Raw genomic sequence first — 23,300 nt, 5'->3', positions numbered from 1 at the left:
TCTGATCAAGGCGCAGCCAACAGGGCAGGAGACAGACAGCCCCAGCCTCTCCTCAGTCTCCTGTCACACCTGGGCGAGAGGAGCAAGTAAGACCCAGAGTAGGTAGAAGAGAAGAAACAGCGAGCCTCAGAACACACAGCAGTGAGACCAAGAGCAGACGCTCAGTGCAGAGTCAGCGCGGCCGGGAGCCGACTCTGAAACAAGGAGCAAAATCGGCAAACCTTCAGCCAGGCTGACAAAGAAAGACACACGTTAATATCAGAAACGAGAGAGGGGCCGTCACTGCTGATCCAGTGGATGTTAAAAGGATAATATGGAAATATTGTGAACAAGTCTGCGCCTGTAGATTTGATGACTCAGATGGCCCGCTTCCTTGAAAGATACAGTCTATCAAAACTCATTCAAGGAGGAGTAGATAATAAGAATTATCTGTTAAAGGAAATTCAGTCAGCACTTAATAACCTTCTAAGCAAGAAAGCATCAGATCCAAATGCTGTCACTGGTGAATTCTACTAAACATTTAAGGAAGAAATTATACCGATTCTTTAGAATCTTTTCCAGAAAAAGTAAAAGCAGAGAGAAAACTTTCTAATTCATTCTACATGGCTAGCATTACCCTGATACCAAAACTAGATAAAGATATTACAAAAAAGGAAAACTACAGGCCAGCATCTCTCATGAACATACAAAGCAAAATTCTCAACATATTGATAATATTAGCAACTCAAAACTAGCAACATATAAGAAAAATAATGCACTGTGACCAATTCAGATTTATTCCAGGTATGTAAACCTGATTTACCATTCGAAAGTCAGTCAGTGTACTCCATCACATCAATAGGCTAAAAAAGAAAATCACACGATTACATCAATTGATGTAGAAAAAAATTTTTCATAAAATACAATGCCCATTTATCATAAAAACTCAGGAAACTGCGACTAGAGGAGAACTTCCTCAACTTGATGAAGAACAGCTGCAGAGATTCTGCACTAAGTCATACTCAACAGCGGAGAACTAGATCCACACGCTGCTCCCCTAAGGCCAGAATCTAGGTGGGGTGTCCACTCTCCCCGTTTCTCTTCCACATCAGACTAGAAATCTTGGCTACTGTAATATGACAAGAAAAGGAATAAAAGTCTTATTGGTAGGAAGACGCTGTCTTACGTCTTAGGTGACTAGTTTATACAGAAAATCCTGAGGAACCAACATCAGCAGCGGTAGCAGCGGAAGCTGGTACCAGTGAGCACGGTCAGGATGTGAGGTTAATAAGCACAAGGCAAGGGCTTCACCAATAGCATTTAACAAGTAGAATTCGAAATTAAGAACATAGCTCACATACCAGAAAGAAGTACTTGGGATAAATCCAACGAAACACGTGCAGCATTGGGGTTTCCTGGCGGCTCGGTGGTAAAGGCTCCTCCTGCCCGCGCAGGACGCACACATTCAACCCCCGAGCTGGGGAGACCCCACACGCCACGCTAGGGGCCCCACCCGCTGAGCCCGGGCTCCAGAGCCCGGGGGCGCAGCTGCTGAGCCCCTGTGCTGCTGCTGCTGCTGGAAGCCGCAGGCCCTAGAGCCCGCACTCCACGGCCAGAGACGCCACGCCGTGAGAAGCCCGTGCCCCTCAACCAGAGCAGCCCCCGTGCAGCAATGGAGACCCAGCACGGCCACACATAAACCGATTAGGTTATTTTTAAAAGATATGGGCAATATCTGCATGTGAAAAACTATAAAATCTGATTAAAGGAATCAAAGAAGACCCAAGTAAGTGGAGAGAGAGTCCATGTTCATTTATAGGAAGATTCAGCATTGTCAAGTTCTTCCCAGCTTGATCTATAGATTCAACACAAGCTTGTTCTAAGTCCCATAAAGTTGTTTTGTGGGTACTGACCAATGTATCCTAAAGTTCACATGGAGAGGAGGCAAAGACCCAGAAGAGCCAACCCAGTATTGAAGGAGGAGAACGAGATTGGAGCACTGACACTACTCAGCTTCAAGACTTTCTATAAAGTTGCAGCAATCAGAACAGCGAGATGTTGCTGGAAGAACAAACAGACCAAACGGCGTAGCAAGAGCAGAAGCGGATCCTCACGCACAGTCACCTGATTCTTGACAGAGGAGCAAGACAAATAAAACAGAGCAAAGACAGTCGTCTCCCCAGGCGGCGCTGGGGTCTGTCCATAAGCACGGAAGGTGAATCTACTCACAGACCTTGTACCTTCCCAGTGTTAACTCAGAAGGAGCAGAGACCCAGCTGCGAAGTGTGAAACCATGAAACTCCTGGGCGATTCGTAGGAGAAAACGGAGGTGACCACCTTCCCAGTGTTAACTCAGAAGGAGCAGAGACCCAGCTGCGAAGTGTGAAACCATGAAACTCCTGGGCGATTCGTAGGAGAAAACGGAGGTGACCACCTTCCCAGTGTTAACTCAGAAGGAGCAGAGACCCAGCTGCGAAGTGTGAAACCATGAAACTCCTGGGCGATTCGTAGGAGAAAACGGAGGTGACCACCTTCCCAGTGTTAACTCAGAAGGAGCAGAGACCCAGCTGCGAAGTGTGAAACCATGAAACTCCTGGGCGATTCGTAGGAGAAAACGGAGGTGACCACCTTCCCAATATTAACTCAGAAGGAGCCAGAGACCCAGCTGCAAAGCATGAAACCATGAAACTCCTGGGCGATACGTAGGAGAAAATGGAGGTGACCTTGGCTTTAGTGATGACTCTAGATACAACACTAAACATGATCCATGAAAGGAGTAATCGTAAGCTGGAGTTTACTGGAGTGAAAAACATGTTCTGTCTCTGCCAAGAGGATGAGAAAACCAGCCACAGACTGGGAGAGACTATCTGAAAAGGCACATGAGGACTGTTATCCAAATAAAAAAGAACTCTTTAAAACTCAGTAATAAGAAAACAACACAATTTAAAAGTGAGCCAAAGAAAGGCAGTTCCGAAGAATGCTCAAACTACCGTCCAGTCGCACTCTTCTCAGCTCAGTCAGTTCGGCCGCTCAGTCCTGTCCGACTCTTTGCGACACCATGAATCACAGCACGCCAGGCCTCCCTGTGCATCACCAACTCCCGGAGTTCACCCAGACTCACGTCCATTGAGTCAGTGATGCCATCCAGCCATCTCATCCTCTGTCATCCCCTTCTCCTTCTGCCCCCAATCCCTCCCAGCATCAGAGTCTTTTCTAATGAGTCAACTCTTCGCACGAGGTGGCCAAAGTACTGGAGTTTCAGCTTTAGCATCATTCCTTCCAAAGAACACGCAGGGCTGATCTCCTTCAGAATGGACTGGTTGGATCTCCTTGCAGTCCATGGGACTCTCAAGAGTCTTCTCCAACACCACAGTTCAAAAAGCATCAATTCTTCCGCACTCAGCTTTCTTCACAGTCTGACTCTCACATCCGTACATGACTACTGGAAAAGCCATAGCCTTGACTAGATGGACCTTTGTTTGCAAAGTAATGTCTCTGCTTTTTAATATGCTATCTAGACAAGCTGAGACATTACTTTGCCAAAAAAGGTTTGTATAGTCAAAGCTATGGTTTTTCCGGTAGTCATATATGGCTGTGAGAGTTCGACTGTAAAGAAGGCTGAGTGTCGAAGAAATGGTGCTTTTGAACTGTGGGGTTGGAGAAGACTCTTGAGAGTCCCCTGGACTGCAAGGAGATCCAGCCAGTCAGTCCTGAAGAAAATCAATCCTAAATATTCATTGGAAGGACTGATGCTGAAGCTGAAGCTCCAACAGTTTGTTCACCTGATACGAAGAACTGACTCATTGGAAAAGACCCTGATGCTGGGAAGGGTTAAAGGCAGGAGGAGAAGGGGACAGCAGAGAATGAGATGGTTGGATGGCACCACCAAATCAATGGACATGAGTGATAGCAAGCTCCGGGAGTAGGTGATGGACAGGGAAGCCTGGCGTGCTGCAGTCCATGGGGTCACAAAGAGTCGGACAAGACTGAGTGACTGAACAGCAAAAGCTCTGAACAGAATCTCACCCAGGAAGATACACAGATATGATGAAAAACTATCCAACATCATATGCCGTCAGGGAAATGCAGGTTAAACCCCCCACACCGCTGTGAGAATGCCTGAAATCTGCCGGCATGCTGGCGGGATGTGGGGCAGCAGGAAGTCTCCATCTTTGCTGGTGGGGAAGCAAAACGGTCCGGCCTCTGTGGTTCACAGCTCGACAATTTCTTGCAAAGCTGCACACACTCTTATATTTCTTGGCATTTACCCAATTGGAAAACTTAACGACAACACACAAACCTGTACAGAAATGTTTACAGTGTCTTTTTTCATAATTAGCAAAAACTGGAAGTAACCAGAGTGTGTCCTTTATAAATGAAAGAGTATACAGACTGTGGGATGTCCAGACTTGGAATATCTCCCAGCAGCAAAACGAAATGACTATCAAGACACAAAAACTCACGGAGGAACTCAAGCGTGTGTTCCTGAGGGATTGTGGCCTGTTGGGGAAGGCCGCCCACTGTGGAGGCAGCAGAAGGGAGGCTGACTGAACTGGGTTGGGTGGGGCATGGTTTCAGGGCCGCGGAAGTGCCCTGTGAGGCTGTAGTGGCGGATCTGTGCATTTGTGATGTCTGCGTTTGTTGGGACCCCCAGCACGGGCGAGCCCACCAACGCAGGCTGTTGGGAAGGTATGAAAGTGAGTTAGTCACTCAGCCGTGTCCAACTCTTCGTGACCCCGGGAACTGTAGCCCGCCAGGCTCCTCTGTCCTTGGGATTCTCCGGCCAAGAAGACTGGAGTGGGTAGCAGTGCCCTTCTCCGGGGGATCTTTCCAACCCAAGGGCTGAACCTGGGTCTCCTGCAGTGCAGGCGGATTCTTCACCATCTGAGCCACCAGGAGGACGGGAACACTCCACTTTCAGCTCAATTTTTGTAATCCCCAAGCTGCTCTAAAAATAAAATCTTATTTGTTTAAGAAAGACCGAGGCCTTCTCCTACGCACCCCTCCCCAGTCTCCTCTTTCCTCAGGGACCCAGGTTTCATCTCAGCAGGACGGCCTCCTGCCGTGGCCCCTAGCCCCGCCCTGCTTCCGGCGAGCCTCGGGGCCGAACCTCCATGTGGCCCGTGCCCTCCGCAGATGGCGTGGGGGCCCAGGCTGCCCCTGGCTCCCCGAGCCGGCCCAGCGCCCCCCGCTCCGCGGACTCCCTGACCTCCTCTGCTCTGACCCTACCTGTCCTGCGCACTGGCTGCCGTGCTCCCATTCTGGAGCAGACTCCTCCTCCGTCCTGGGGGCTCGGGCCTCTCTGGGCCCTTGTCCGTTTAGCCTCCCCCAGGCGCCGGGTCGTGGGGAGCCAGAGGCCGCGGTGTGGGGAGCTGGGGGGTCAGTTGAGGTGCAGAGGGGCCCGGCTCTCTGGTTTGGGGACAAGGTCAGAGGCGCGGCAGGACCCGCGCAGTCCTGCCCCGGGTCCGGTGGAGGGGGCTCTCGTCTTGTCCCTGGGCTCCCTGGGATTGGGGGGCAGGCCCTGCTCCACAAAGCGCAGCTGGGGCTGCTCGCGGGACACCGGGCCAGACCCCAGGGGCACTCTGGCAGGATGGCTCGTCCTCTGTCCCGAGCACCCCAGCGCCCTCCCCCCGTCCCCCCTGGAGCAGGGAAAGTGTGACGCCCCCGCAGTCGGTGGGGGTGCCCTGGGGCAGTCTCAGCAGGCTCTCTTGCTGCCAGGCTCCCTGCTGGCGTGTGGGGAGGGCTCGCAGCCTTCTACCCCCCCAGCCCAGTGAAAGCTTGCGTTTAGCCCCGCGGTGGACACAGGGACAATGGTCTGTGAAGGGAGTGATCCTGGCCTGGGTGTGCAGGGGTCGGCCGGATACAGGGCGGGTGCGGAGCGGGCCCAGAGCTCCCGGCCACCTTGCCTGCGCCCCGACCCAGTCTCACATAAGGACTCCCCTTCCCTGGCTGTGAGTGACGGCCCGAGGAAATCAATGTTATTAAGTAAATTTACCTGGAGCGCGAGTGGACGGTAGCGCCACAGCCCTTTTAAATGCAGCCGTTTGCTCAGAGGAGCGAATTAGCCCCCTAAACCTGAGGCCAGGTGCTCCGAGGGTGATGAAGTCCAGGGTCAGGGTCCAGCTGCAGGAATGGCAATTTCTCGGCCATTCTCGGCAAAGCCCTCGGCCACACGGGGCTGCCCGGGTGGGACGCGGGACCCCGTGGCCCTGAGCCGGGGGTGGGATGCAGAACTGAGGTCACCCTGGGCCTTCTTCCAGCCAAGAAGTACAAGAAGGTGACCGGCAAGGAGATCTACTCAGACACACTGGAGAGCACGCCCATGCTGGAGAAGGAGAAGTTCCCTCAGGACTACTTCCCCGAGGTAGGTCACCGCCAGGGCCGCCAGCCCAGCGCGGGGCCAGGGCCGTGAACGCATCACACTCCACAACAGGACGTCCCCACCCCACCCCCGTGCTGCTGTGCCCCTGGCGTCCTGCTCTGCTGGAGGTCCCGCCCCAGGTGGGTTTGGCGGGTGGCCTCGGGTGAGGGCTGGAGGACCCGTGGTTGACATCAGCAGATGAGTCCTCCAGCCATCATCACTCCCAGGCAGAAGACCCTTCCCCCAAGGGTGCAGGAGGACTGTCCCTTGGGGCTCCCAGCAAACCTCGCTGTGCGTGTCAGGCACACTCCGGACGGGAACGCTGGGGCGTGGGGCGCAGGCCCTCGGGGGCTCTCCCCGGCCCCAGGGTGCTGAGCAGCCCCCACGCTTCCACAGGGAAAGCCCTGGGGTGCCTGCTCCCCCGAGCTCCGAGCTCCGGAAGCACAGGCAGGCGTGGGTTGTTCTCACCACCGCTCGGACACAGTCAGAAAGCCTGGGCGCGGTTCCTGGGCGTTTCAGGCACTCTTGTACAGTTTTCTTATTTTTATGCCTCCATTACACTGCACATACAGTTTTGGATCCCAGTACTCTCAGAGAATGTTGTAATAACCAGCATCTCTGGAGCCTCCTGACGGTGAAATCCACAGGTTGACCCAGACGGATCACCTTCCCTGGGGGCCTGTGGATGCAGAGGGGGACGTGACCCGGTGACGCTTGTGGGGGTGTGGAGAGCTGGGTATCACCCCGCCCCCTCCCCCGACTCTGGAAGAGCATCGCCGCCCCCCGCCCCCTCCCTGCACCCGGCACTTGATTTCAGCAAGGCCATGGCTTTATTAACTTGCTTTATGACCCGCTCCTGCGGTGAAGGAATTGTGGCTGCTTCCATGAAGGATGAGCCCCTCGTCCCGCCAGGCACAGCTTCCCCATCCATTGTCCCCGCCAAGGACTTGATGTCAGGGGCAGCCTCCCAGCCCGCCGCCCCGCCCACCGCAGTCCCTGCCCCAGAGACTGTCCCCTCTGCCCTGTGGGTTGGGGAGGGCGTGGCGGGGGAGCTCCGGAAGCTTCCTTCCTCGGTGCCCCCTCCCCTGACCCCCCCATGCAACCCAGCCGATGGGCCCTGCAGTCCTCCTGGGCCGTTGGCCAGAGCCGCGTTCAGCAGGAGGGTGGTTGAGCTTCCCGGGAACAAGGCAGGGGCTGAGAAGTCAGCTTGAGAGGTCTCCTGGCCTCACCCCCATCCAGACTCCCCCTGGCTCCTCTGCAGCCAGCACTGGCCCCGTCCTGAGAATAACCGGGGACCACAGTAGAAATGGTGCCAGCTGGGGGGCTGGGAGGGGTCTGCGGGACCACAGGGAAGGTCCCAGCCTCTGACAGCAGGAGGGCCAGCTTGCAGGGTTCCAGGGGGCAGGTAAGGGACCGCCCTGAACTGGCCAAGTAGGAGGCTCTGGTATTTCAGCAGCTTCTCTGCAGGGGGGGACCCTGACACCCCTGGCAATGTCCGGGGTCTGTGCACCCAGCAGGGAAGGCAGGGCACTTTGCCTGGTCAGGGCAGGGGCTGGACAGCCCGTGGGCAGCGCTGGGCCCAGGGCCTCATGGGGCGAGGACTTGAGGGCCGGGTGGGGAGTTTTTGAGGTAGCCCCCCTTCCCCCACCCAAGCAGCTCAGTATCTGTTTGCGACTTTCTCCGTTGATCGGCACTCGAGCCCTGAACCGTGGCAGGCCAAGGCAAGTGCGGCCCCAGATTGGCGGGCACCTGGGCTGGCAGGCAGCCTCTGCCCAGCCAGCCGGTTCCCTCTTGGTGCCGCTGCCCCGGCCGCTGCCCCCCAGGGGCTGCCTGGTGTCCAGGACGTCGCCCCACTCCACACCCACCAGGGCGGGACGCACCTGGTGACCCGGCCCAAAGCGGACGTGCATGGTACATCCCCATCACTCCGGAGACTCAGCTGATCCCCCAGTGCCCCTCGTCCCCGTCACTCACAGCTGACTCCGAGGTTGGGGTCTTCTCACTGCCCTGTGGCCTTGGAGCCGGGTCACCAGAGGCTCGAGGCCAGGGACTGGAGCAGTCCTCAGAGCAGGTCATCCATGACGGTCACTGCGTCCTCCTGGGCCGAGGAGCCCCGTGGACGAGGCCACTCCCTGCAGGGAGGCCTGGCGCCCGACCCAGAGCCTCTGCAAGCCCAGCCCGCCTCCTGGCCTGCACCCCTCCCAGGACCATGGCCTCTTCTGAGGGTGCCCGCACCCCTCACCCTCTTGCTGTGCTCTGCAGGGCACCCTCTCCAGGCCCAGAGTGCCTGGGGTCCCCCCGTTTCTCTCCCGCCAAGCCCCGGGGGTGTGATGGGGGCTAAGGCGGGCGGCTGGATGGGTAGGTGCGTCAGGGGCTCAGTCGTGGTCCCCCCCCGACATGCACACCCTCCGAGGGAGGGGCTAGCAGTGTCTGCGGGCTCCGCGGGGCCCCCCTGCCCGCCACAGGCAGAGGGCAGAGCGTCTCTGGGGGAAGGAGGCGGGGTGCCTCTGTGGGGACCCAGATTTCTGCATCGCGGCTCTGTGTCGCGGCTCTGTGTCGCTGGGACGAGGTGACCCCAGCCTGGGGCCCCCGCTCCACCCCACGGAAGCACCTGCGTCTGTGCTCTGCTGGGTCTGACGTCCTCTGAGTTTCTAGGACTTGTTCATTTTCCTTTCGTCTTGACGAATTAACGGGAGGAAAATCTTACTGAGAAAAACGCATGTGCTTCTACCGTTCTGTCGATAGTCTGGGATTTCTCAGTTGTGAGAAACCCCAGGGCCACGTGTCTAGTGGAGGCCCCCGCCCTTGGGGTCCTGTGGGGGTGGCCGGCCCCCGGCAGGCGCTCCTGCTGTGCAGGCAGGCCCGCCCCTCCGCTTCGTTCACACACACTTTGGGGGAGGGAATTAGTGTAAGACTGATTTCTCTTTCTTTTATTACCACCGCTTAAGGATAATCTAAATGTAATTACCATGATGGAGGCATAATGCCATTCCAAATAATTACAGCCCACCGTGTTTAAAACTAACAGAACTCTCCCCGCTGATTTACGGGTTCTTTTGGCTCAACACGCGTTTCAAACACTACCTCTGGGAGCAGCACTTCAGATAATGCGAGACCATTTTTAAAAAGCAGATTTGTGTAGTCGATTGGGGCCGAGGCGGTTTTTTTTCCTCAAGCCCGTAGTGAGAAATTGGTTGTTGCCATAGATCACGGGGCCCGCTCCGAGCTCTTATGAAAGATGAATTAATCCCGCTAATGCTCCGAGGCGGGCCTTTCACGGGGGCTGTGTGCTGATAGCCTCCCGCAGCCTCCCTCTTCTCACCGAGATTTATGGTGTCTTTTAGTAGATGAAGCTGCTTGTGCTCACAATCCGTCTGCTGGTAAAGGAATCCTATTAACAGGGTACCTGAGCGGGCACTTGATATTGTCTGCTGAACGACGTGCCCCCACCCCCGACCGCCGTGGTCTCCTCTCCAGGGCTGAGGGCCTCTCCGAGAATCGGGGTGGGCACCAGGGGGCAGCGGGCCAGCCCCGGACGCCACGGGCCTGGAGAAGGCGGTGATGGCCAGGGCGCCCAGCAGGGTGGACGGGACGGTGGGAGGCAGGGGAGACCCCAGCCCCGCCCGCGCAGCCTTCCTCTGTGTGCAGCAAGCATCTGTGTCCAGAAGCTTGTGCACAGATACCCCGGCCCCCTCCACGTGGGTATGGACCGCAGGCCACTCCGGGGGTCCGGACCCTGGTCCTGCTTCTGAAGGCTTGCCCTGAGCCCAGAAGCCAGGCCTCTGAGGCAGGGCCGCTCTGCACTGCGGCTTCCAGTTTCCCGACGTGCCGAAGGGCAGCAGGGTGGCGGTGACCACCTCCCATCCTCTGCAGGGGCGGTGGTCCCGGATGGAGGGTCAGTCACTGGTTCTCCAGAGAGGCTGCCGGGGGCGGGGGAGGCACCAACCTCCAGTGCACCTGGAGACCCCCTCCGCCCCCCGCCCTGGCACGGAAGGGGGCGAGGGCCCCCGAGGACCGGCCGTGACCACTCCCACGAGACCCTAGGTGCCGTTCTCAGCCTCAGGGGCTCCCGGTTCCACAGTAGCCGTGCCGACCGGCGAGGTGGTTCTAACCACCTATGACCAGAGAGGAGGCCAGTGAGGCAGGAACCCAGCAAGGGCTTGTCCGGACTCGAGATCGCTGTGACCCGGCCAGCCCAGGCTGTGCAGAGGGTGGGGCCCGCCGGCGGGAATGGGAGGAGCCCCTCGTGAAGTCTGGGTGTTGGGGGGTGGGCGGGGATGGGGGGTTGGTGACGGGAGGCCCTTTGGGCTGGGCCAGAGCCCCTGCCGCCCTGGACGCAGTGTCGGGACCACATGGGCCCTCCCTACACCCCTCCTGGGCACCAGCCCCGGGCTTCCCTGGGGGGGCAGATGTCCCAGGAGGCCGTGCTAGCATGAGGCTGTGGCCCGGGGGTCAGAGTTGGCGAGGACGCCACGGCACGTGGTCCCAGCAGTGTTGTCTAGAGCCGTTGCGGCCGCCCCCCCACCCCCTGCTGACCCGTGTGGCCTGTTTGCCTTTCAGTGCAAGTGGTCGAGGAAAGGCTTCCTCCGGACGCGGTGGTGCCTCGCGGACTGGTACGTTCCCCACAGCCCCTGCGGCCAGCCCCGGCGCCCCCCCGCCGGCTGGACGGGGCTGCCGGGCCCTGCGATGCCGGGCCCCCGAGCGTGGCCAAGAGGCCCAGGCCGTGTCCCGGCACTTGCTGGCGGCCCCCGTGGCCACGGCCAGCAGCGCTCGGAGTGAGAGTGGGGGGGCCCTCGGGAAGTCGGGCGCCCCCACCCCTCTGCTGGGACGGGGTACCTCGAGGAGCCCGCACCCCACCCGCCGGCGAGTGTGTGCCCACCTGGCTCTACACTGCGAGTGCTCCGCTGGCTGACTGCTGCGGCCCCTTCTCGGGACCGCCCCCACGTCCACACAACCCCCTCTCAGGGGCTGCACGCGGTCGGGGCGTCCCCTGGGCGGGGTCCCAGAGCTCTGGGGCGGGAGGAGCCGAGACCACCACAGCCTCCTAACCCGGCCCCCAGCTGCCACCCACGGCCCAGGGAACGGCTTGGGGGCCGCCTGGGCTCAGTGGTCACTGTGTGGCTGGAGCAGAGAGCTGGAGCTTCCTCCATGTGCTCGGGCCGGGGGGGTGCGGGGGGGGGGCGTGTGCTGTCAGGCTGGGTCTCAGGGCCTGGTGGCCCCAACTCTGCAGGGGGCATGGAGCCACCCACCTGCTCTGCTGTGAACCAGATAGGCCCCAGCGACGCCCCAGGGCTCCTGGGGGTGACGGGCCCCCCAGCTTCCCCACACCCCTGCAGGCCCCCAGGAGGCATGGCTGTGGAGTTTCCCCAAGGCTCTCCAGGGGCTGTGAGCTCATGGCTGCTTCTGCAGCATGAACTGAACCCCCTAGTCCCCCCAGGGACCCCACGGGGAGCCCTGACCACGCGGGGTCTTCAGGCTGCACGACCAGCTGCGTGGGGAGCTGAGGCCTGGGCGAGCGCCCAGCTCCTCCCCGCTCCTCACCCCTCTCCCGCTCCTCTGTTTTGAGGCAAGTTCCTGGTATCCTCTGTGGGCCCCTTTGCCGCTGGTGGTAACCTTTGTGTGGGGGTCCTTCCTGTGTGAGGACTCGCGTGCGTGAGTCCAGTGTGTCTCCTCTGACTTCACCTCAGAGGAGGACTTGCCCCGGGCATTCTGGCTGCACTTGCCCGGGGAGCTGGGTGGGGTGGCAGGGGGCCGCCCAGGGGACCCAGCAGCTCCAGCCCGCATCCTGAGCTTCCTGTCTCTGTCCCCGCAGTGCCTTCGACTTGGTGAACATCCACCTTTTCCATGATGCTTCCAACCTGGTTGCCTGGGAGACCAGCCCCTCCGTGTACTCAGGGATCCGGCACAAGGCCCTGGGCTACGTGCTCGACAGGTGGGTGCTGAGGAGCCCCTGCCCACCCGCCTCTGCAGAGGATTGAGGCTGGCTTTTCACCTTGTCCTAGCTTGCTTTCCCGTTTACCAAAAATACAAAACTGACACATATCGACCCGATGATAAAGCACAAGCCCTGCCCCCTGCCCCCTGCCCCCTGCCTGCTTAGTGCCGCCTCCGTCCCTGCTCTGCCCCTGCTTCCCGGTCAGAGCTTCGGGCCCCTGACCAGAGGGGCGGCCGCCTCGGTGGTCTTCAGGACGGGGGCTCCACCTCCTGCTCCGGCTCTCGGCCCCCGCAGCCACCCGGCCCCATCAGAGCCTGTGCGCCGGGCCCCCACCTGGGCCCTCTGGTCCTCATCTGTCCGTGGTGATCTCCTGTGACCTCCGCCGCATCAGCACTAAGGCCCTGTTGTCTGGGCAGGAGAGGCCTTCTCACCCCGGGTAATCGGCCGTTCAGGCCTGGTTTCCCAGAGCCCAGCACCTGCGAGCCCTCCCCTACAGCAGCCCCGCTCTCAGGGGGCCCAGCCCGCCTGGCCTTGGGAAGTGTCTCCAATTTCCCAGGGGGCCCTGCCGGCCCGCCTGGACCCCAAGTTGTGCTCGGCCGGGACACGCCCTGGATGGAGCGGGAGGTCAGGGCCTGTGCCTGGGATGAGGCAGTGGTCCCCAAGGTCCATCCGTCATCCTGAGACCCCACACGTGGAGGACACGGGGGTCTGCCTGCCCTTGCCGCATCCACAGTGGACACTCCTCGGGGCTGGGTGTCCAGCTGTGGACCGAGCTGGGTGTTGATTGCCGGAGGCAGGGACAGCAGGCTGGACCCGAGCCTTCGCCGCTCGGGGCCTGGGTAGCCGGGTGCCAGCACAGCCGGGTCGGTGCTGAGGCTCCAGGCAGTCAGCCCGCAGGGGCATCGGCCTGCAGCCCAACTGGAACAGTCTTCTTGGTCCAGGGGAAGGGGGATGGGCAGTGACGAGTCTGCAGTCACGGCAGACTCGGGAGTGGCCGGACAGGCCTCCCGGGCCACCTTCAGGGCAAGGCCGAGCTGGCCGGGGAATGGACCGCTCTTGGAGGCTGCGGTCGGTCGGCAGAGGCGAGTGGCCTCAGGGCCTCAGGGCCTGAACTGCTGCTGCTCCGCGGCCCGGGGAAGCGGCCTCTGCGTTCCCATGGACGGTGTCTGTGGGGCGCCCAGCCAGCCGCGTCCAGACCTCCCGGCGCGGCCGGCTCCCGCACAAAGGGCTGCTCTGTGGCGGTGAGTGACGGACGCCCTTTCATCGGGGCTGCTAACCTTTTGGCAGCCACCAGCAGACTGCATTCTGCTCTGCCGATGGGAGCACAATGCCACGCTGGCCCCTGAATGGACGCTGCCACCAAGGGGGCCCCATTCAGGGCGTTGGGAATCTCTGGGAGCATTGTCTGCGGCCGACGTGGGCGCAGAGAGGCAGTGCGGGGGTCCCGGCTCAATCTCCCCAGAGGGCCTCGCAGGCACATTTCCACCCAGGCCTGGGAAGGGCGGCCCGGTCCCCCGCAGGCTGGGCCGGGGGACCTGGGTTAAGACCGAGGGGCACCTCGTGCCATCCTTGCAACTCTCCTGTGACTCGAAGATGATTTCAAAGTGAGAACCTACTTATGAAGAAAAACACCCAAGAGGAAGGCTCTGGTCCGAAATGTGTGAACTTGCAGACCTCAGAAAACAGGCTTTCTGGTGTTACTAGAGGGCAGGTTTTATGGCAAATAACAACTGATGTTTTGCGCAATAATTTCTTGCTTGGAATCTCTTGTTCTGAGAGGTTAGGAGGAGACAGACCTCTAGTTAGGGAAGCGAACCAGGCTCAGAGATGCGGGATGGCGGTGTCGGGGCCTCTGCATTGGGTTGGGGTCCCATCCACCTGGGGGATGGCTCGGACCCTCCCCGAGCCTCTGGGGGGGCTGCGTGCATCTTTGTGCCCATGGAGGGTCCCTGTCAGGCACACAGCTGCACCCTGGGGGGTAGCATTTTGGGCGTCAACCCAGCCGCAGAGACCAGCTCACACAGCCCTTCCTGGCCTCTCCCAAGCTCTCGGCCGTGAAATGAGGTTTTTTTCCACAAGTGACAGGGCTCTTGTGTCTCCCTTTGCAGTGTGGCCCGGCCAGGTCCGCAGGAACAATCTTACATCACAACTGTGAAATCCGGGCAGAAAGCGCCCCTTTGTCCCAAGCGTCTTCTCACAGATACAGTCCATTGTCACAGCGCTGAAGTTAATTTGGTCAACATTGGGACATTTAACTTTTATGTCCGGTCAAAAGAGTTGTTTCATGCTCATTTTGGGGCATTCAGAGAAAATGATTGCCAGAAAAATAAAGCTGCCCGGGGCGACTCCAAGCAATTAGTTCCCAGGGAGCAGCGGCGTGACGCGGCAGCCACACAGTGCCTTTGTCGCCCTGCGGGCGGCCATCCGTCAGCTGTCAGCCTCTCAAAGGCCCGCGTCCCAGGGCTTCTCTCCGGGCCGTTCCCAGAGCTCGCCCCACCAGCCAGCCGGCAGAAAATAAAGCCTCTGGTCTCCAGGCAGGGGCAGGCCCCGTGCTAAGGATGCAGGTCGCCGGGACGCCCTGCGTGGTGGGCCCCCCGGGCGGTCGCTGTCCCCGTGTCGGAGCCCAGCGCCTACGGGGGCGTCCAGGCCGCACGGGCAGCCTCTTCGTTGGCCGGAGGGCAGGGCCCCCGCGTGTTCCTGGCATCGGGCGGGAGGGCGTGCGCGGTCCCCGGCCATCCAGGAACGAGCTGCTGTCCTGACAGCATGGGGCTGTGAGCCCGCGCGTCACAAGAGCGAGCGCAGCACCAGCGAAGGCGAAGTCAGGGCCCCGCTCAGTGCGCCTGCACCCTGTTTCCGTGTCCTTCTGGTCAGACGGAGTTGAGGGTGCCGCTGGGGTCCTTCCCCAGTTACCCGGGCCCCCCCTTCCCTGCCCCCACCTCAGGCTCCGTGTGCCGGCAGCTGGCACGCCAAGGACCATCCCCAAGGGCTGAGGTCCCCCCAGCCCACACCAGGGACCGTCCCCGGGGCTGCGGATCCCCAGCCCACGCCAGGGACTGTCCCCGGGACTGCAGATCCCCAGCCCGTGCCAGGGACTGTCCCCAGGGCTGCGGCTCCCCTAGCCCACACCAGGGACTGTCCCGGGGCTGCGGCTCCCCCAGCCCACACCAGGGACCATCCCCCAGGGCTGCGGCCCCCCCAGCCCACGCCAGGGACCATCCCCGGGGCTGTGGACCCCCAGCCCACGCCAGTGACTGTCCCCGGGGCTGAGGCCCCCGCAGCCCATGCTGGGGGCCAGCACGCCACGCGGGGCAGAGTAAGCGTGCAGTCCCGAGAGTGGCTTCCAGGAAGGTGGGTCTGTTGAAGGCGGCTCAGAGGGAAGCCTGGTTGTCAGAAGCTCCCACCGTATTTTGCTGTTCAGGTTGTTCTACCCGAGCACATGGCCTCCCCCAGATCCGAGACGAGCCCAAGGTTGGTTTCTACCACGTTCAGCAGTTAAAACTACCAAAAGAGGGCCCCAGCGTCCAGCCGGGCTGGTGGGCCCGACGTGCCCTGCCCCGCCTGGCACCCTGCCCACAGCCTGGGCATCACGCGGTGAGCTCACCCGTCAGTGGAGAGAGCCTCTGTCTTCAAGGCCTAACCCATTGATTTTTATGGCCTTTCTTGTGACTCTGCTCCTGAATTAGGCACGCTGTATTGATGTGGGCACACTTTTTAATCATAATAGCTACTGACAAGGTAATTAATTTTAAAACAACTCTTTTTCCTGCTGGTCCGAACGGTGCTATATTGAGATTAAAAGCGTAGGCCTCGCCCGCTCTCTGGCAATTGCCTCGGCGGACAGCCGCTCCATCTCGCGCCCACGCTGCAGTTATTGATGGGCGCGGGCCATTACGGCAGAAGGAGCGGGGCAAGGAAATATGATAAAGTTTAGGGTTTTAATGATAGAATTACACGATGAGACAAGCTGATGAAATCCGTCACCAGTCACCACGGCCGTCACGAGAGAAGCCACGGGGCCGGGTTCCAGGAAGGCTGCCCAACGCAGCCTCTCTCCCTGCAAACCCCTGAGCTTCTCAAAGTTGATTCAGTCCGATAGTAAATCTGAAATCTGTTATCTTGTATAAAAGGAAATTACCCCCAAATGGGCCAGTTGTCTGCTCACCCAGTTCTGTGTCGGCTATTTATCCTGCTTCCTGGTCCCGGGCTCGTCCATCCCCCGGTGGCGATCCCCGGGTCCATCTGTCCACTGGTGAGGACCCCCAGGTCCGTCCGTCCCCCGGCGGCGACCCCTGGGCCCGTCCGTCCCCCGGTGGCGATCACCGGGTCCATCTGTCCTCTGGTGACGACCCTCGGGTCCGTCAGCCGGGCTCCCGCTTCACCAGCCCTTCCATCTCCTGCTCGGCACCTCGGGCCTCTGGGGAAACCCCCGTAGGGTCCAGAGCCCACACCCGGGCTGACCCTGCACATCCCTCTGCCCCCGGCTGTGGCTGCCTCCCACCCCCGGCCGCCTCCCACCCCCAGGAGCAGGAGCGGGCTATGGCCCCCCCAGAGCTGCCTGGCCTCTTCCAGAGCGTGGGGGGTCCCAGAAAGCATGGCACCCTGGCCTTTCCCACCGCAGGAACAGGGCAGGTTCTTTAAAAACAAGATTGAGCAGAAACGCTGGCTAGAGAACGTGTGGGATCTGGGTGCTCCGGCCCTTGTCCTGCGTCTGAGCCATGTCCGTTGCCGCACTCCCGTGTGACGTGCAAACCGACACCGTGGCAGGGCGACGCCCGAGGGCAGAGGGTTTGCCTGAGTTCAGGGCTTTTCTCGGGGACCCTGCTCCTGGGCTTCTTAATAAACAGGGTGACAGGCCATCAGGACAAAGAGTGTAGGCGTGTGACATTTAAGGTACGCCTGCTTCCTCCCTTCAGCAGATCAAGCGGAAGCTTTGCCTCGGTTCAGTTTTCCTTAAAAAGTTAATAAATACAAAGAGGGAAAGAAAAGTGAGGCGTTGGAGTGGCATGAGGTCGTATGTTGGCGGGAGGTGGTCCCAGGTCCCTGCAGGGGTCACCACTCGCTGCCAGTCCCCTGACCCAGGGCCTCCTGACCCGGACACCCTGACCTGGGGCCCCCTGACCCGGGGCACTGAGGGTCGCCCCCAGGTCTTCCTTTAGAGGCAGCCCCCCTGGGCGGGGCGGGAGTCAGAGGCCAGAAGCTGACCCTGGGGGCCTTGGGGCCTCTCCGCAGGGTGGTGGGGCTGCCCAGCACAAGGCTGGAGGGCACGGGAAGCCCCTATCCCCCCTAGTCTCGTGCAGCCAGTGGTCGAGGCGGGGACCGTGGGGGCTGCTGTGAGTGGAGCAGGTTGGGGGCTTTTTAGAGAGCAAGGTGGTGGTTCCCGTGTGTGTTGCTCCCAGCTGCCCGCTGGGCTCCGGAGGCAGGGTGGGGAGGGGGCGGGGCTCGCCTCCTCTCCTTTCCTGGGGAGGGTGGGCTGAGCTCGGGGCCCCCCGGAGGTGGGCGACCCGGGGGCCACACCCCACTCCTGATGGGACACCATGCAGGTTCCCTGAGGCGCGTTCTTCTGAAGGCGTTTAACAGCAAAAGATTAACCTTTTCAAGATGGCTCAGGTCCCTCCTGCCGACCGTCTGTGGGTGCCCGGCGGGTGGGTGGGGTAAGGGGCGAGGCTGGTCCCGGGCGCAGGGCTCCCCGGGGTCGACCCTCTGGTCTCCCCGAGTTTTCACCCTGGGGGGTGTCTCCTCCACAGAAGATTTAACTTTAACGCAAGAAGCGATGTGACTGCTCATCGGCACTGTTGGTAATAATCTGTTAAAATATGTCCTTTCTTTTCAAACTTGTATGTGTGAGAATCAATCCGGTTAAACCCGAAAACAAGACTTTTCATAGAATTCAGCAACAGGATACAGCAGTTAATGTGCAAGAAAAACGTGGAAACAGCTGAGAAGATTTTTAGAAGAATTTCAGTGAGAAGCACATCTGTCAGGAAGTGCTGTTAAAGTGACAGGAACGGGACAAAGACATGCAGGAAAGGAGAGTCTCAGAAGACCCAGCATCGGGGACTCTGCACAGACTGCGGCGGGGAGGACTGAGCGTTCTCCTGAAGGGTTAGGATCAATCACTGCTGGAGAGACCCATGGACTCAAATCCAGTCCTCCAGAGCAATTCCAGATGGATTAAAGGCCGCCAACTCCGCCTGGAGAGGAGCCAGCCTGGGGGAGAATGCCGGAGGCCCAGCGGGGGAACGGGGGCGTGTTTTCTGCAAGGAACTCAAGGCCCCGGGGCAGTGCCGGGAGCACAGGGCTCAGGTGCTCTTTCCAGGGAAACCCCTGGGACTCAGCACAGGAGGCAAGGAGCCAGGCAGGGGCCCTGGCGGGGAGAGCATGGGCCCGTGTGTGAGAGGAGCCGCCGGCGGCCTTCCCGGCTGTAGGGGGACGGATGGACGGGGGATGGATGGGCGGATGGTTGGGCAGAGCTGCCCACCAGATGATGGCCCCCCGCCCAGCACCATGAAACGGCCGTGACACTGCTCCTGGTCAGCTCTTCCTTAACAAGTCCCTGGGAAGGACGGCTCCAGGGGGCTGCCCTCGCTCTGCACACTGGGGCCCGGTTCGGGGTAACCGGGCGGACATTTCTGAGTTGGTCGGGGGTGAGTGGTGCTCCCTGGCTCTGCCTGCTGGTGACACGTGCTTTCTCAGAGCCCACCGCGGGCTGAGGGGGCGCCCCCCACCCTGGGCCCAGGGGCCCCGCCGCCCCGTCTCAGTGGGGGCGTCTGTGCAGCCGCGGCTGGGCAGCGAGCCTGGGGGCCCGGTCACCGAGCCTACCTTCCCCATGCTGGGGCGCCTGTCTGCCTGCGGGCAGTCCTGCTAGAGACAGCTCCCATCTTGCTTTGAGCCAGAGGTGACCGGCGCGGACTTCCTTCACCCACAAGGCCAGCGTGGCCGGGGCTCTGCTGGCGGGATCACGGCCTCGGGCGCAGGCTGAGGTCGGGTGTGGCGGGCGGCTGGCGCAGGGCTGAGGTCGGGCGTGGCGGGCGGCTGCACCTGTGACCCCTTCCCTCCTCTCCTCCAGGATCAGTGACCAGCGGTTCCAGAAGGCGTCCTACTTTGTCTTCGGCGATTTCAACTTCCGGCTGGATTCCAAGTCCGTGGTGGAGGTAGGCGCCGTGGGAAGTCATGTGCGTTCGGTCGTGTTGTGTAAACAGCAGAGCTGGCGGCCCTCGACGGGCACGTTCCCGCCCTCCCGCTCGCTGGTTTGCTTACTGCAGGAACGCCCCGTGAAGAAGGCCGCAGAGTCACGGGGGGCGCTACGAAGCGGGGGCAGGAGGCTGCAGTGAGGATTCGGCTGGTCAGCGGCTCACGCCAGGCGCCCCCGCGTCCCTGAGTGCCTCCTGAGCCCTGGGGGCCTGGGTGAGGGCCCGGTAGCAGCAGGCATTGATGCAATCAGGTCAGACCAGCTGGGAGGTGCCCAGGTCCGTCAGGCCCCGGCTGGGGGAGCTGGTTGTCCTCAGTCGCCATGTTTCCCGACTCGTGGGGCTGCAGGCTGATGGCAGTGCCCACGGGGCCTTGAAGTGGGGGCTCTGCCTGCCGCCCGAGAAGCAGGTCCACCCAGGCCCAGGCCTGGTGGGGGCAGCGCACAGAGCCCGCCCAGCGTGGGCCCTCCGAGCGAGCGTGTGGGTGACCACATCCCCCGTCGTCTCCCTCTGGCCTCTCAGGTTCAAGTGACCCCCCCTTGCAGAAGGCTTCCTCGCAAATCTGAGCACTGGGGTGGGGGGAGCAGGTGCCTGAGTGTGGCGAGCGGCCGTCCACCCCTCCGGCGTTTTCAGATGAATGATGAAGGCCCGCGTTGGCTCAGTCAGCGGCAGGATCCACGATCCCCCAGGCGCGCCCCTTCAAGCCCCAGGCAATGCCCATGTGCACGCAGCGCTGGGAGGTGCTCAGGACCCAGTGCCCGCAGCCACGCCCTCAGCCACAGAGCCTCTTCGTGGGTTGAAAAGCCACATTGTCCCAACTTGAGCCCCCGGACCAGGGCATGTCTGGCTGGTACTTGGGCCCGATGAGCCTGCTGTGCCCGGAACAGCCCCTCTGCTGGCCCAAGGCCCCGTGTGAGGCCGTGGCCAGACCAGGGCTGGTGCCCGGGGGCCACTGAGCCGGGCGCTGGGAAGGGTCAGGAGGTTTCCAGAGTGGCCTTCTCTTCCCCAGAAGGGCAGACACCACAGAAAGGGCAGTGGCTCCAGGACCGGGAGGGACTGTCCAGGGACACAGGCGCCTGGGAGCTCTGGTGTCCACGGGGGTGGGAGGGTCTCGGTGCGTGGCCCCCGGGGGGGCACAGTGCCCGGCCCGGGGGGTAGGGGGGGCGCGGGCAGCTCAGTCAGGGACTCCTTACCAAGTGGGAAGCAGAGGACACAGCCCTGGGTGTGTGCAGGCGTGAGCAGGTGTGTGTGGAGCCGAGCCGACCACACACCCCCATAAAATGTTCGAGCCCACTCCCCTCCCCAGACCCGTCTGCCCAGCGCCCCTTCTCCTGACTCTTCACCTTCAGACCTTGGCTTGACCTCAGGGACCCTCCTGTCACCCTAGAGGAGGAGGCCCAGCCACACAGTGACCACGCGGATGGCCAGTGCTGGCCAGGGTCGCAGGGGGCTCTGGCCGGGGTCCCGGGGGCTCTGGCTGGGGTCGCAGGGAGCTCTGGCCGGGGTCCTGGGGGCTCTGGATAGGGTCGCAGGGGGCTCTGGATGGGGTCCCGGGGTCTTTGGATGGGGTGTCGGGGGCTCTGGCCAGGGTCCCGGGGGCTCTGGCCGGGGTCACAGTGGGCTCTGGCCGCGGTCACAGTGGGCTCTGGCCGGGGTCGCAGGGGGCTCTGGCCGGGATCGCAGGGGGCTCTGGATGGGGTCCCGGGGGCTCTGGATGGGGTCTCGGGGGCTCTGGCCGGGGTCCCGGGGGCTCTGGCCGGGGTCGCAGTGGGCTCTGGCCGCGGTCGCAGTGGGCTCTGGCCGGGGTCGCAGGGGGCTCTGGCCGGGGTCGCAGGGGGCTCTGGCCGGGGTCGCAGTGGGCTCTGGCCGGGGTCGCAGTGGGCTCTGGCCGGGGCCGCAGTGGGCTCTGGCCGGGGTCCCGGGGGCTCTGGCCGGGGTCGCAGGGGGCTCTGGCTGGGGGCAGGCAGGCGCTGCCCACGGCAGGGCTGCTCTGTCCTCCTGTGTGTTTGCCCTGAGCAGGTAGCCTGGCCTGCCCAGCCCAGCACCCTCGGGACACCGGGGCCCCACGTCCCTGACCATGAGGGAGAGTGAAAGCCGTGCTGCAGGGAGGAAGTGAGCCCCCCGTGTGCAGAGGGCTGCCTGCTCTGGGCATCTGCAGTGAGACCTTGAGTGCCAGCACACTGTTCTGAAGGCCCCCAAAGCCCCCAGGGTCTCTAAGACCACAGGTCCTGGGTTTCAGGAGGCCTCCGGCCCGCCCCTCCTCTCCCTCCCTGAAGGCCCGGGGGTGTTCATCTCGGGTGCCTTCCCAGCTGACTTGCATGAGGAACGACCCGAAACGCTGCTCTCTACACAACTCTCACCAATGGCCGAGTTTTCAGAGGAGCAGAAGCTCCTGCACAGGCCTTCCCTCCCAGCCCCGAGGGTCCTGCCCTGGCCTTCCCACCCTCAGCTTCCATGGCCCGGTCGCCCCGGGACCTGACCCATGAGACAGAACCAGCACCAGCCGAGCACCCAATCCTGCCTGCCTCTTTCCCTCCGCGACCACGCAAGAGCGGGTGCAGGGCAGTTATCTCGGCCGCTAACAAGTCGTAGACACCCCACCTGCCCGCGTCGCTTCCTCGGGAGGCCCATTAACAGGCAGTGACTCCGCCGTGAGCTCCAGGTTGGGCATTCTATCCTGAGCTCCAGGTTGGGCGTCCTATCTCTTCATCGGGAGTCCCACTGACGGTGCTGCGGGCCCCGGAGGGACCCACGCGGTGACGGGTCTGGGGCCACAAGGGCCAAGGGGCCGTCTGGCGCGGGGAGGCGGGGGCCAAGGTCGCCCAGCGAGGGGCGTGGCCAGGACCACCTTAGGGCCAAGGAAGGTCCAGAGGGGCATGGTCGGGGTCCCCCTGCTCCCTGACCAGACGTGGTTGTTTGAGCGACAGCTCTTCTCAGTGGTGACTGGTTCCAGACGGCACGGCCGGGTGCCCTGGCCTCAGAGAAGCAGGGGTCCCGTGGGGCGTGGAGGACGCACAGCATGGTGCATGGGGTTGGGCCCACCCCTGTGTCCCGTCCAGTCGCCACACGGCCTTTGGCCCCAGGCGGGTGCAGCTGGTCAGGAACGTCACAGCAACCACGTGTGTCCTGAAGTTCCTGCTAAAGACGGCTTTGCCTGGCGGCACCTCCTGGGCGCGGCCTCGAGGCCCCTGCAGCGGCATCTTGGGGCTCTGAGCTCGGGGGCTCCCTCCCACTTTGTCAACTACGGGGCCCCCGGCACCCCTCAGCTTCCGCTGGTCCTCGCAGGCTCCCGGCCTGCCGGCCCCCCGCCCGTGTACGGACAGTCCAAGCAGACGCGGGCCACCCGGAATCCAGGGGGACCTTGGCGGGAGGGCTGTGACCAGTCACATCTGCCGAGTCCAGTTCACAGCACGGCCTCCACTGAGTCAGGTGGAGCTGCCGCCCTCCCGCCAGAGCTGATGCCGTCGGTAACTCAGAAAACGTGCTTGTGGGCACGCCTAGCTCTAAACAGCTGAAGACAACCAAGCTCCCTCTGTTGGGTTAACTTCAGCAGCTTTCCTACTAAGATCTTCAACTTCCACCTGCCGTGTTAGCGTCTCGTGGACTGATGGCGTCTGCTGGCCAGCGGGCCGTTTTGAAAGGATTTCTAGCTGTGGATGCCACTTGGAGAAACTTGGGGAAACCAGAGAAAGCTTCCCCAGGTTTTCCCGAAAGGCCGTTGGGCAGAGGGGAGGGCTTCCCAACTTGAGCGGCAGCGTGAGAACCAGGCGCCAGGCGAGACCGCCGGGACTTTGCTGCCTCAGGGCTGTGGCTGTTACCGGGGAGCCGTGTGAGGGTG

General features: G+C 61.7%; 1 protein-coding gene across 2 annotated transcripts in view; it reads left to right on the top strand.

Moving 5' to 3' along the window:
- INPP5A (inositol polyphosphate-5-phosphatase A) overlaps positions 1 to 23,300 on the top strand; it is a 144,644-nt gene that overhangs the window by 98,909 nt on the left and 22,435 nt on the right. For both annotated transcript variants that reach the window (XM_027529437.1, XM_027529438.1), the window contains exons 6-9: positions 6,240 to 6,343; positions 10,901 to 10,953; positions 12,153 to 12,272; positions 19,342 to 19,426. In XM_027529437.1, coding sequence (XP_027385238.1) covers positions 6,240 to 6,343; positions 10,901 to 10,953; positions 12,153 to 12,272; positions 19,342 to 19,426 — 362 coding nt within the window. The remainder of the gene's footprint in view (positions 1 to 6,239; positions 6,344 to 10,900; positions 10,954 to 12,152; positions 12,273 to 19,341; positions 19,427 to 23,300) is intronic.

The sequence above is a fragment of the Bos indicus x Bos taurus genome, chromosome 26 (assembly GCF_003369695.1).
Source record: "Bos indicus x Bos taurus breed Angus x Brahman F1 hybrid chromosome 26, Bos_hybrid_MaternalHap_v2.0, whole genome shotgun sequence".
In the NCBI taxonomy this organism is placed as follows: Eukaryota; Metazoa; Chordata; class Mammalia; order Artiodactyla; family Bovidae; genus Bos; species Bos indicus x Bos taurus.
This window is presented reverse-complemented; position numbering and strand designations above follow the sequence as displayed.